The sequence below is a fragment of the Mastomys coucha genome, unplaced genomic scaffold, assembly GCF_008632895.1.
Source record: "Mastomys coucha isolate ucsf_1 unplaced genomic scaffold, UCSF_Mcou_1 pScaffold18, whole genome shotgun sequence".
NCBI lineage: Eukaryota > Metazoa > Chordata > Mammalia > Rodentia > Muridae > Mastomys > Mastomys coucha.
The window spans coordinates 43,300,060-43,313,195 of NW_022196900.1; the positions used below are offsets into that span (position 1 = coordinate 43,300,060).

The 13,136-nt window shown below is 39.8% G+C and overlaps 1 protein-coding gene across 5 annotated transcripts in view; it reads left to right on the forward strand.

Moving 5' to 3' along the window:
• Snapc3 (small nuclear RNA activating complex polypeptide 3) overlaps positions 1-13,136 on the forward strand; it is a 48,232-nt gene that overhangs the window by 14,618 nt on the left and 20,478 nt on the right. For 2 of the 5 annotated variants that reach the window (XM_031377769.1, XM_031377768.1), the window contains exons 5-10: positions 933-1,082; positions 6,267-6,349; positions 8,065-8,229; positions 9,138-9,320; positions 11,542-11,986; positions 12,548-12,747. In XM_031377769.1, the coding sequence (XP_031233629.1) occupies positions 933-1,082; positions 6,267-6,349; positions 8,065-8,229; positions 9,138-9,320; positions 11,542-11,689 (729 nt within the window). In that variant the 3' untranslated portion in view covers positions 11,690-11,986; positions 12,548-12,747. Of the gene's footprint in view, positions 1-932; positions 1,083-6,266; positions 6,350-8,064; positions 8,230-9,137; positions 9,321-11,541; positions 11,987-12,547; positions 12,748-13,136 lie in introns of those variants that run through there. The other 3 variants (XM_031377770.1, XM_031377772.1, XM_031377771.1) reach the window with 3 other exon arrangements.

Sequence of the window (13,136 nt, forward strand, 5' to 3'; positions counted from 1 at the left end):
TATTTTATGTGTATGAGAACACTGTAGCTGTACAGATGGCCGTGAGCCATCATGTGTGTGGCTGCTGGGAAGTTTAAAGTAGAAAATTTCTGTTATCAGGAGTCTTGGTGGTACCCATGGGGCATTTGATTTTGGGAGGTGAGTGGGTGGTAATAAGAGGGGTTAATACCATCAAAGTAAATCACAGCTCTTAAGGGTTTCTATGGGAAGGTTCTGGCAAGGAAGGGTAAACACCTCAGGACTGGTTGGTTTGAGCTCTGGGTTGCAGGGTTTTAAACAGCACTCCCATTCCCACCACTCCACATGCACAGTAGACAGCACACGCTTCTACTCGTAAGCTTGGTCTTCTGAGAGCTTAATAATGATACAGAATCTAAGAAACTACAGAATGGGGCTGGAGGCATGGCTCAGCTAACCGCTGAGCACTGGCTGCTCTTCTAGAGGTCCTGAGTTCAAGTCCCAGCAACCACATGGTGGCTCACAACCATCTGTAATGGGATCTGGTGTCCTCTTCTGGCAGGAAGGTGTACATGCAGAAAAAGCACACATGTGTAAAGTAAATAAAATAAATCTTAAAAAAAAAAGAAAAAGAAAACACAGGATGTCAATTTATGAATGTGATTTACTTGTTTTCATTACTATAGGTCAAATTCAGAACATTGTACATACCAGGCAAGTGCTGTACTACTGAACCCTGACTCCAACACTAAAGGATAGGTCAAATTAAGAAAATTAGGCCAGGCAACCATGCCTTTAATCTCATCACTTGGGAGGCAGAGGCAGGTGGATCTCTTGAGTTTAAGGCCAGTTGGGTCTACAGAGTGAGTTTCAGGACAGAAAAAAGAAAATTAGTAACTTCTTTTAACATGTCTTGGTAGGATTTGTGGTTAACTGGTTTTTAAAATGGGCACTAATTTACTGTTTGACTTTAGCACAAAGAACACAAACCATACCAGACAATGCTGGTCTTGGGCAGTCAGAAGCTCACAGAACTGAGAGATTCAATTTGCTGTGTCAGTGACCTCCAGATTGGTGGAGAATTCAGCAGCGCTCCAGACCAAGCCCCTGAGCACATCAGCAAAGTAAGGTGGCCTTCCCTTTTCCACTTAAAAGCAGAAGAAAGTAACAGCAAAGGAACTAGTGGTTGCTCTAGCAGGGTCCTAAGTGTTGAATGGGTGTTCTCATTGTCCCATGTCATGAACTGAGATCTTGTCTCTGCTTCTGTCATCCCTACAGCCTTGCAGAGGCAGTATTATGTTCATTTTCTCACTTCTCACCATTTACAGCTGTCCTTCTTAGCTACTGACGACCATCTAGCTGTCTGACCAATCACAGTGAAGTAGCACTGTAGTTTCCTTATTCATTCATTCGTTGGTCCTAGGGATTAAACCAAGTAAGCTCTTCGAACTGAGTTAGCCTCAGCCTTATTGTTGCTTTGGCATTGTTTTTCATTCTTTGTTTAAAATATTCTAAGATTTTCAGTCCACTTTTACTACCTCCAGGAAAAGTTTAGAGCTGGCTAAGAGCTTGGTCATTTGCAGCTGCTACTCACTACTTGTAGGGCTGAAAAGTATATGGGCTGATATCAGAGGAGATGGCACAGAGTTATCTTTCCAGTTGTTTCCCAGTAATGGCATGCCTTGTAAGACAAAAATGCCTTGGTGCCTCTTGAAGAGGAGCTAAGTATCAGGCAGGCTGCCCCAAAACCCTCAGAAGTGAGGGTTTACCTAAGCAAACAAAACAACCTGATATTGCTAAATCTCAAGGCAAAGAAGGATTGCTCTAGTTCTTTTCCATGGTGCAACCTTGGCAGAGGACCCTGGGTTTCCTTTCCCACTAAGGAGAGAGCATCTGAAACAAGTAGGATGAAGTTAGAACTTGGAAAAGGATCAAAAGTCAGTCAGTCTCCTGTCTCCATCAGCTTTGTACATCTTTAGTTCTTTGATTTTGAGTCCCGTTAACTAACAATCCATTAGGCTTTACATAGTGAATTTGTGTGTCTTCTCCATGCTTGCTTTGAGCATTTCAGTGTGGTAAGAAGCATATCACCATGCATCTGGAAGGGAGGGGGGGTCATGGTCACAGTTACAAACTTAGTTGCAGGCTTTTTGTGTGTATATACTGTACTGGTGCAGTTTGTGTCTCTGCCCTACAGACCCACATTGTTCTGGTCTTTCCAATGACTGGAGATGAGCACCATGGCTCATGAAGAGATTACACTAAATGTTTGTCGTTATGTTGAAAATGGCTTTAAGGTGGCACACACCTTAATCCCAGCACTTGGGAGGCCGAGGCAGGTGGATTTTTGAGTTCAAGACCACCCTGGTCTACAGAGTGAGTTCCAGGAACCCTGTCTTGAATAACCAGCAAAAAAAAGAAAAAAAAAGAAAATGGCTTTAAGATCCTTAAGCTCTACTGAATTGCCATCCATGTCAGTGCTTGTGGAGATGACTGCAATGGTAAAGAGAAACAAATGGAATTTTAAGGAGATAGGTTTCTATTTAAGGGAGAAAGCACTGATCTTTTGAAAGCTTTCTTAACCCTACCAAAAAAGAGTATCACTATAAATAAATTAATGTGAGCTGAGTATGGTGGTGTATGTCTTTAATCCCAGCACTCAGGAGGTAGAAGCAGGCAGATCTCTGATTTCAAGACCAGAATGGCCTGTAAATTTTTTTTTTCCTCCTGATGTAATTGTCATCTCAGAGGCTTACTGCCTCCATCTGCTAACCTAAGCCTCGTCCGGGAAGCTTCTAGCCTCTGTACAGTCTAATCTAGGCCTAGAATGGTTTTCAGCCTCTGAAACTTTCTGCTGAGTAAGCTCACTCTTTCTTGTTCTGATTGCTGGCTGGCTGATTCAGCTCAGCTGTTCGGCCCAGACTCTTCTCCAGGCTGGCTGATTCAATCTGGCTTCTCTCTCTCTCTGCCTTTGCTGATTGGCTCTGCCTGGCCTCATAGCAGTGTGTCCTAATCTTCTGTCTCCTTGTCATTCTATGGCTCTTTCTGCCTTCATGTGAGTCTAGCTTGTTCTCTTCAACCTGTCTCTGTAAGACTCTCCCAGTAAAACTGACATTTTCCTTTTCTGCACTGTCCCTTAAGTACCTTCCTCTTCTCTCCTCGTGAGGGGCAGGCATATCCTATCCTATTCTGTCAAATCTTTCTCTGATTCATCACTTTGTCTGCCACTCACTTTCAAACATAGGTGCTTCCTTCTACAAACTTTACCTTCATTGTTTGGGATTAAAGGTGTTTGCTAAGGGCTGAGCCACAACCAGTAATTTCCAGTAAATAACACAATCTCGGGGTTCACAGTGTGATCAAATATTCTGTACCACTGGTCTACATAGCAAATTCCAGGACAGCTAGAGATACAGAGATCTTTTCTTTAAAAAAAAAAAAAAAAATCAACAGGAAGAATCCAATCCCTTTTTGTGGTAACCTATCAGCATTGGTCAGAGCAGTTATATAGGTTCTGGGAATGAATCTTAGTTCCTCTGGAAAAGCAGAAAGTACTTATAACCACTAACCTGTCTATCTAGCCCCTATTGTCTTAATATTTACACATGTGTGGCTACATTCTTTCTGTTTGTCTTCTAAAATAATAGTCTGATCATTGAGCACAAGTCATGTGCTTAGTATATACTGGCCTTACAAAGAATTGTCACCATTTTTATAAGAAAGAGAGCATAGTCCTGAGCTGCTCAAGTTCAGCAATCAGTGGTGGAGGCTAGAGTCAGATTCTTGGTTCTCCTTCAGAGCCCACAGTTTCTTTGTCCTGCTGCTGGCAGTGTGCTGGCTGTGGATAACTTTATTTGATGAATCACAGTGTGATTAACTCAACCAGCAGGCTTCTAGCACAGGGCCTTGTGGGAAATGTATCTGTTCAGAAATCTGTTTTGCTTTTTGTTCTTCAGCAATGTCTTAGAAATGTATGTTTATGATGTTAAAAGCATTTATAAGGACAGATTCCTATGAATGAAGTATTGACTGAACATCTTTTTGTTGTTACTGGGTTATTTTTTTGTTTTGTTTTGTTTTGAGACAGGGTCTCTCTATATGTTCTCAAACTGTGTAGACCAGGTTGGCCTTGAGTTCACAGAGATCTATGAACCTCACCCTCTCAAATGCTGGAATTAAAGATGTGTACCACCACAGCCTGGCTTGAGCCTTTTTTGTTTTGTTTTTTGTTTTTTTTTCAAGACAGGTTTTCTCTGTGTAATAGTCCTGGATGTCCTGGACTTTGTAGAGCAACTGGCCTTGAACTCAGAGCTCCACCTGCCTTTGTCTCCTAAATGTTGGGATTAAAGGTGTATACCCAGCTGAGGCTAAGATCTTTATGAGCCTTAGAAAGACTATTTCATTGACAATTTTACAGGATTATGGCTGTTGGGTTTATTTTTTCTCATTTGTAAGGTTTCTGTTGGAAAGTTTTCAAATAGGTAATCAATATAGAGAATAGTATAATGAGCCTCATGTTTTCATTATCTATGTTCAATACTTTTTAGCTTTTTCCAAAACTATTGTGTTAACACCATCGCATCCCAAAAAGAAGTGAAAATAAGGCCCTGTGTTCTGATGTTTTTGTTGGTTCCATGGCATGCATTCCACTTGTGGTTGTAGACTTGTTTTACAGTGAGTTGCAGCTCTTACAGTGAGCTGCATTGTTAACAGTCATTGTCGATGTGCCAGAACTTAGATAACTCCAAATGCATTTAATTCAGTCTCTCTAGCTTTAAGGTAGAAAAGGATTTGCCATTTTTTTAATAATTGCTTTGAGAATGGAACTGTATTTTTAAAACATGTAAACAGTACAAGTATTTTCAGATCAAATATCAAATACATTGCCTTCCAGTGTAGCCCATGCTGCCTTGGAATTTGTGATACTTCTGCCTCAACTTCACAAGTGCTGGGGTTGCATGTGGGTATTATTTCTTTGTACAGTGAGGAGAGATTATTATTGGTGAAAACTACTTTTGTTCTAGAGTTTTCTTTGTAAATAAGCAAATATGTGAGAAGGAATTAAGGTGCTCAAGTCACTTCTAATGGAGGTTTATACAAGTGTTGTATGATCAACAAAATTGTATGTATATCATACTTTGTTTCCAAAATGAAGCAATAGTTATTGTTAGGGCATGCATGCATCCATCCATCTTAAAATGGAGAGTCTCACTGTGTAACCCAGGTGGGATTATTCTTATGCATCGCTATGTGTAGCTCTAGATCATTTATGTTTTTAATGTTTTCTTACATTTTATTTGTATATGTTTGCATACAAGTATGTGCCATGCCCATGTATGAAGGACATATCCAGGGACCACCACATCATCTCTTCTACCTTGAGTGCCCAGTGACCAAACTTAGGTCTTCCAGGCTTTCAGCAGTCACTTTACCTTCTAGGCCATCTCACTAGCCCCTGGGCCCTTATTTTGGATCATAGCTTACTGTTCTGAATGCTGCAGCAGCACACTAAAAAGACTGGCTTGTGTTCTAGCAGCCAGACAGGACACTAAGTACTTAATTAAGTATTGTATCTTAACTGTACAGCAAGCCCTGAGGATTCAGTGGCTTATATAGTAAGGATCCTGGCTATCCCCTTCCAGTCTGGTGGTGTGATTCAGGATTGAGACCACTTGTGCCTACTATTATGTAACATGGCACAAGAACCGAAATCCTGGTGGTGTATGTCTTTAATCCCATCACTCAGAAGGCAGATCAGGTGGATCTCTGAGTCAGATGCCAGCCCAATTTACAGGGTTCTAGAAAAGCAAAGACTACACAAAGAAATCCTGCTCCCCCAACCACCCCCCAAAAAATCCATATTCTTAAGATTTACTGGAAATTGAAAAAGATTTTGTAAGAAAGCTGAAAATAAATGCCAGGAAAATATATAACTAGAGATCTATAACTAGAGATCTTTGTCATTACTAGGAACACATCAAAGCAACTGCTGTTGTTTCTAGTTCTGATAGGAAAATAACTGTTCATGCAGGCTGCACAGAGTAAATGAACAATGAAGCTGACCAGATTTGATTTTGGGTTCCTTTCTCAAGTCTCAGAACACAAGCCTAATGATTAAAATAGCAATAGGATAAAGCTGAAAAAGAACTGTATCTCTCCCTGTGTGTGTCCAAGGAGCAAGGTTTTACTGAGGGGTAGCAGAGAGATCGTAACATGAGTTGACTAGCATTCTTGTGGTTTTATAGTATATTGTGAATATCTGTATTATTGTGAATGGGCTTTCATTAAATACTATTGTTTTCTTGTAGGACATATACAAGTCAGCTTTTTTTTTTTTTGAAGGAACATTTTACAATGACAAGAGATACCCGGAATGCAGAGACTTGAGCAGGTACTACTCCAAAAACCTCCAAAGCTTTGGTTTTGTTTTGAGGAAGGGATTCACTATGTATCCCCTGATGGTCTAGACCTTGGTTCATCCTCCTGCTTCTACCTCCCAAATTAAAAACTAATTACTATATAAATGTTTCTAGTCAACTCCCTTGCCCTTTTTTTCCCCCTCAAGACAGGGTTTCTACCCACCTGCCTCCTCTAGTGCTGGGATTAAAGGCCTGTGCTGCAACACAGAGCCTCTTTCTAACTCTTAAATTAGTGACATTTCCCTAAATCTTACTACTGTATATGTAAGGATTCCATCCCCTTCCCTCAAGGAGTTATTAAGTTTGAATGGCTCATACCTCTAAAAAGATTAGGCCTGCTAAGGTACTGATTATTAATCTCAGATGATAACCATTCAATATTTTTCTTCAGTTTAAAGATTTTTTATTATATGTGTGGGGGGAAGGGGAGTGTGAGACACTGTGTGCTTGTGAGTACTGTGGTGACAGAGCCAGAAAAGGAATTTGGATCCCTTGGAGCTAGAGTATGTCAGGTAAATGTGGAAGAGCAGCACACATTTACCCACTAGCCACCTTCCCACCCTCTTTTCAGTATTTTTTCTGCATGTTTCATACATATGGATATGTGTGATGTTTAGGTATATGAATATGAAAGTTCACCTCTAATAGCATTTTATTAGCACTGTTTCATTATCAGTGACCATATCCTCCCATGTACTGGTTCCAGCTAGTTTTATTGCAGTTTTCACACTTGTTCCAAAGTGTTTTAGCTTCTGTGGGCCATGTGTGTCTGTCCTGTCTCCCCTGTACCCTATTTTTTCAAGACAAGGTTTCTCTGTAGCACTGGTTGTCCTGGAACTTATTTATCAAACTAGCCTGGCCTATCCATCTGCCTCTGCTTCCCAAGTGCTGGAATTAAAGGCATGTTCACTGTCAATACCACCCAGCACCATAATTAGAATTTGAAGCTAAGAAATACTAACACTTTAATCTCAGTACATGTTAAAGTTTTTTGTTTAAAAACAAAAAACAAAACAAAACAAAAAAACAAAAAACCTGTTGATCTGTTGTCAAAAAGATGAGAATGGAATTTGGCACTGTTCCACACTTTGTGTTCTCACTAAAGTGGCACACATCCTACAGCCTTCCAAAACCCTGGCCATTACTGAGAGGGTAATAGATCAATGGGGCAGACAGATCTTTGCTTAGTGACAAGACTTTAAAAGGAATCAATCAGGTATGGCAGTTCCCGCCTTTAATCCCAGCAGTTGGGAAGCAGAGGCAGGAGGACCTCTTAAATTCAAGGCCAGCCTGTCCTACAAAGCTGTTCCACAGCAGCCTGTGCTATATATAATGAGACCCTGTTTTAAATACAAACATATAATATCCTAAAAATAAAGAACTACTACGCAGATGAAAAGTAAACCCCTTCCTGGAGAGGGGAATCTGGGTGTATGTGTGAGCTATGGCATGTGAGCAGAGAAACCTGATGGGAGTCTTCCAGTGTGAACCCAGGTTATCAGGTTTGATGACTACTGGTTCAAATTCACTATTCCTCCTCCACTATTTATTAACCACTATGATAACCTTTCTAGATGGCAACCATCCATTTACTTAGTAGGCCACATTGTATGTAATTGGACACAATCTTTTCTTTCCTGTCCAAGTTCTAATAACAATGCTCTATCCTTGCCCTTCCCCAAAACAGAACGATTATAGAGTGGTCAGAGTCCCATGATCGAGGATATGGAAAATTTCAGACTGCTAGAATGGAAGACTTCACATTTAATGACTTACATATTAAACTTGGCTTTCCTTACTTATACTGTCACCAGGGAGACTGTGAGCATGTTGTTGTCATCACAGACATAAGGTATGTGACATTATTCAGAATATTTACCTTAAAGATGTCTTTTTTAAAAAAAATGAGTTGGGAGGATACATGCATGCTATAGCTGGGGTGTAGAGGTCAGAGGACTATTCCAAAAGCCTGTCCTTGCACCATGTGGATCTTGAGGATTGAATTCAAATAATCATACTTGGCAGCATCGAACTATTTTTTCTGTCTCTTTAACAGTACAAATGTATAATTTACCAATGTGGCTTAGCTTGGATGCAGCAAATGTATACTTTCCATGCAGTTGGGAATGGAGACAATTTCTTTAGGAAAATCTAGACTAGACCTGGTAGTGTGGACCTATAATCTCAGCACTTGGGAAGCAGAGGCAGGCTGATTTCTGTAAGTTGTAGGCTAGCCTGGTCTATGTATCAAGTTCCAAGTCAGGTAGAACTACGTAATAAGAGACTCTTGTCTAATATATGTATATAAAAGTATTTACTGAAGGATTGAAATCCTGTAATTGTTAAGTTTCTCAATTTAATCAAAGTCATAGTCATTCTATAGTGGGAAGTTATTGAATAATTTTCAAAAAACTGAATAGTTTAGTTTAGAATTGAGGGCTGAAGAAATGGCTTACACACACAGGCTTGTAAAGTACCTTGTCACCTACCCAGACACAGAAAACAGTGTTCCACAAATAACACTGCTGTGTTAAGACTGATGGAACTCTGATGGTGGAATACATTACATGCAGTAATTCATGTCACAGCGTGTGAACATAAATGGGATAGAGAAATCAGTTCCGTATTCATTCTGAAAAGATCTCTGGGGAAAGTGTTTAGTGATGCAGATGATTGCCTGTTAGTAAGCAAGTTAGACCCCTACTAAGTTACATCCCCAGCAGTGAGTATTCTGTAAAATACTGCCTATGTAAATGACAGGTCAACTATGTTCCTAATGCTGCTGGAAAACAGGCAGAGTTGCATTTCACTCTTCGTGTATTTTCCTCATGAAAGGCTTGTGCATCATGACGACTGCTTGGATAGAACACTCTATCCCCTTCTTACCAAGAAGCACTGGCTATGGACCAGAAAATGTTTTGTCTGTAAGATGTATACAGCTAGGTAAGTGACACTTGTTTTTCCTTTAAGAAATACTGGTTTTCACAGTAATTTAGTACTCTGGAGATCTTTTAGTTTTAGATTTCAGGGTTTTATCTACTAGAGTCAGTGTTCCAGTCAGTACAGTCTGCTTAAAGTTACCATATTGTTTTATACAAAGAATTGAACCCAGAGCCTGCTGCCTACTAATGAACATGTGTACACTAGGTTATGACCCCTATAACATTTTAAGGCAAGGAAACATACATGAAGTTCAGAACAGACCTGAAGTTATAAGGAGCTGTGCTTCTTGCCTGCCATTACAAAATCAGTTTCATCTCACTTTTCTTTCTTTCTCTTTCTTCTTCCTTTCTTACTTATATTTAAGTACATTGTAGCTGTCTTCAGACACCCCTGAAGGAGAGCATCAGATCTTATTATGGGTGGTTGTGAGCCACCATGTGGTTGCTGGGATTTGAACTCCAGACCCTTGGAAGAGAAGTCAGTGCTCTTAACTGCTGAGCCATCTCTCCAGCCCCCCATCTCACTTTTTCAATACAGAAATAACCAACACATAAAGCCAATTAGGTTTTCTGTTTTGATCAGTCATTGTGACATGGATCTGTAATTACTCATGATGAGACAGGAAGAGTTTAAATTTAATTCTGGCCTGGGAAACTTAGCAAGCCCCTGACCTGCAGGATAAAAAGTGAAAAGGTGGATGGAGTATAGCTCATGGTAAAAGACTTGCATGTGCAGGCTCTTTAGTCAGTCTTTACACTCTGACGAGTTTTTCTTTTAAAAAAATCAGCGTCTCATGTTGCCTGAGCGCAATGTCCTCCCCAAACCATCTGTGTAAACAGACTCAAACCTTGAATTTGTGATATTGCTACATTCACCTCTCCAGTGCATCACCTTCCCCCAGCTGATTCTTATTAAAATCAGAGCCTAAAAATGTGGAAACTACTCAGGGAAGTAGTTGAGAATTTAGTGTCTTGGAGTTCTTTATCATATTTATCCAAAGGATTAGGAAAATAGAAATGAAAATCCACAAATTGGTTCAGATTTTCAGAAAAGATTAAAATAAGAGAAGCTGAATAAAGATCGTGACCGTGTGTGTCATGTGACCAGTACACCCCAATGCATGAAACAATCCAGGTAAATATTATAGTCCAAACTACCATATTTTTATTCTCAAATCTCAAATGCTTGCATTCCCAAACTGACCAGTCTTTGCTAACTTAAGAATGATACACAGTATCCTGGTCCCTGTGCAGGGATGTCTATGTTTTTTGTACAATAAGGTAAGATGTTGTCTTTAGTCATCCGCTACATTGTAAAATAACTGGAGAGCATGAGCATGGTCACTATATAAAGAACGCTATGCACTATATTCTCTCTCTCTATTCTATACTAGTAAATACGTGTAAGCTTGCCTCATTTTAAAGTAAGTGTCTGGGCATATAATATAGACACACGCTTATAATCCCAACAACTGGGGCACTAAATTAAGGCAGTCTGTTGGGGTCTGTAGCATACAGAGTGGACTGACAGAAAGGAAGTGAGGGAGGACTTAAAGGCTAGTTCTCGGGCAGGTGTGTGTGTGGTGCTTTCTAGTACATCATTCCCTTACCTTAAGAAGGAATTTCAGCTAACAGTTCTGCAGCATTTCTTGTTGGTGCCCTACTGTGTTGGTATGGTCTGTTGAGGCAGTAGTGAGAATGTTCTTTATGTATTGTTAAAGGACAGTGGTTCTCAACCTCCCTAGCATTGTGAACCTTAAATACAGTTCTTCATGTGGTGGTGACCCCAACTATAAAATTATTTGTGTTGCTAACCCATAATGCAATTTGGCTACTGATTATGAGTCATAATATAATATCTGATCTGCAAGATAACTATGTGACTCCTATGAAAGGACTCTTCAGACCTATGAAAGGAGTCCTTTGCTGGGCGTGGTGGCTCATGCCTTTAATCCCAGCACTTGAGGCAGAGGCAGGCTGATTTCTGAGTTTGAGCCCAGCCTGGTCTACAGAGTGAGTTCCAGGACAGCCAGGGCTACACAGAGAAACCCTGTCTCCAAAAAAAGAAAAAAGAAAAAAGAAAGAAAGAAAGGAGTCCTTCAAACCTTGCCCCAAGGTGTCACCACCCACAGGTTGACAACCACTATTAGAGAACACAAATCATAGAGTGAAGCATTTAAAAAAAAAAAAATTACAGCATTTTTTTTTTTTTAACACTACAGATGGGTGACGAACAATGACACCTTTGCACCAGAAGACCCATGTTTCTTTTGTGATGTTTGCTTCAGAATGCTCCACTATGACTCCGAAGGCAACAAACTAGGGGAATTCCTTGCTTATCCTTATGTTGACCCAGGAACCTTTAATTAGTACCATTTTCATCCTACTACAGTTCAGTTAATATACATTATTTATTACAAGGAGCTGTTACAGCTTGTTACTTTAAAGTTGTTTGTTACTGAGATGTAGAAATGGTTTTTTGTATTTTGAATATATAAACCTTATCAGAAACACAACTTCTGATTCTTTTCTTCGAGTTCTATTCTGTACCCTGAATGGATTTGGCTAATGATAGAATGCAGTTAATAATACATCATGTATGGTAGCCTTTTAAAAGAAATCTTTGAAGGATGTGAGAGCTACACCTTCTACTGTGAAGTTTCCAAGGTAAAGACCCTTCAAATATCTGTAGTAAGGAGAAATTAAAAACCAATTATTTGATAAGCAACACAAAATCATGAGTAGTTAGAATTCAACACTGGGCACATGAGATTACGATGAATCTAAGTCACACATTAGTGAGGCCTCTTTTCTTGGCAGAGTCAGAGGTAGCAACACTGGGCACATGAGATTACGATGAATCTAAGTCACACATTAGTGAGGCCTCTTTTCTTGGCAGAGTCAGAGGTAGATGCGCTGAGTTCAGAATATCATTCAAAGCCAAGGCTGTAGAAAACACTGGCAGACTGGACATTACCAAGGACACACAATGAAGCTTGGCTCACTTTCATAATACTACTTTTGATCATGCAAAAACTGCTAAGAAGAAAAGCTTTTTCCTGGCTCGCCTCTTCCATTCTTCTGTCTGGTATCATAGCAAAGGCCTCTCAGTCTGAGCTATAGAAAACTTGTAAACAAATCTATCAAAATCAGTGGAAACTTTCAGGGTAGAAAGTTAACATGTTTAATACTAAAATAGACTTTGAATTGTTACTTTCTCTGTCCTAGGTTTAAATTAAATTCAGCCGAATCCTCCATTTCTCTGGATGGCTAAGAACAAACAATTACCATATAAATAAACCAATGAAGCCTTAACATCTGTTTAAAAGATTTTGAAGTTTAAAAGAAGGTGAAGCACGTTTCATGGACGTAAATGTTACAAATCCAATTATGGCGACTGACATGGAGCTGACAAGTGCCTGCTTGTGGTATGTCTACAAGTATTCTCATTTAGTGCCGTAGGCAACCCAGAGTACCATTTCCTTACCAGGGCTAACGTACCATGTGCCCAAGTTTCCTACTTTGTTTTGAACAGTGTTAAGTACCCTGAGAACTCTGCTGCATAGTCACATTCATGATGAATGGATTCATTCAGACCCCAGGTTATTATGGCAGTTCACATGGGTCTGGTACTAATGATCATACTTCTCAGAAAGTACATTCCAGCAAGTTATCCCTAATACATGTGTAATGCCAATTACCCCATTTTACTAGACAAAGATGACAGATAAACATTACTCTATGGAATCCTTATTTATTGAGAATGCTATTCTACTTCTTTTTTACCAATAATTCACACACTTTCCATTTCTTTGAT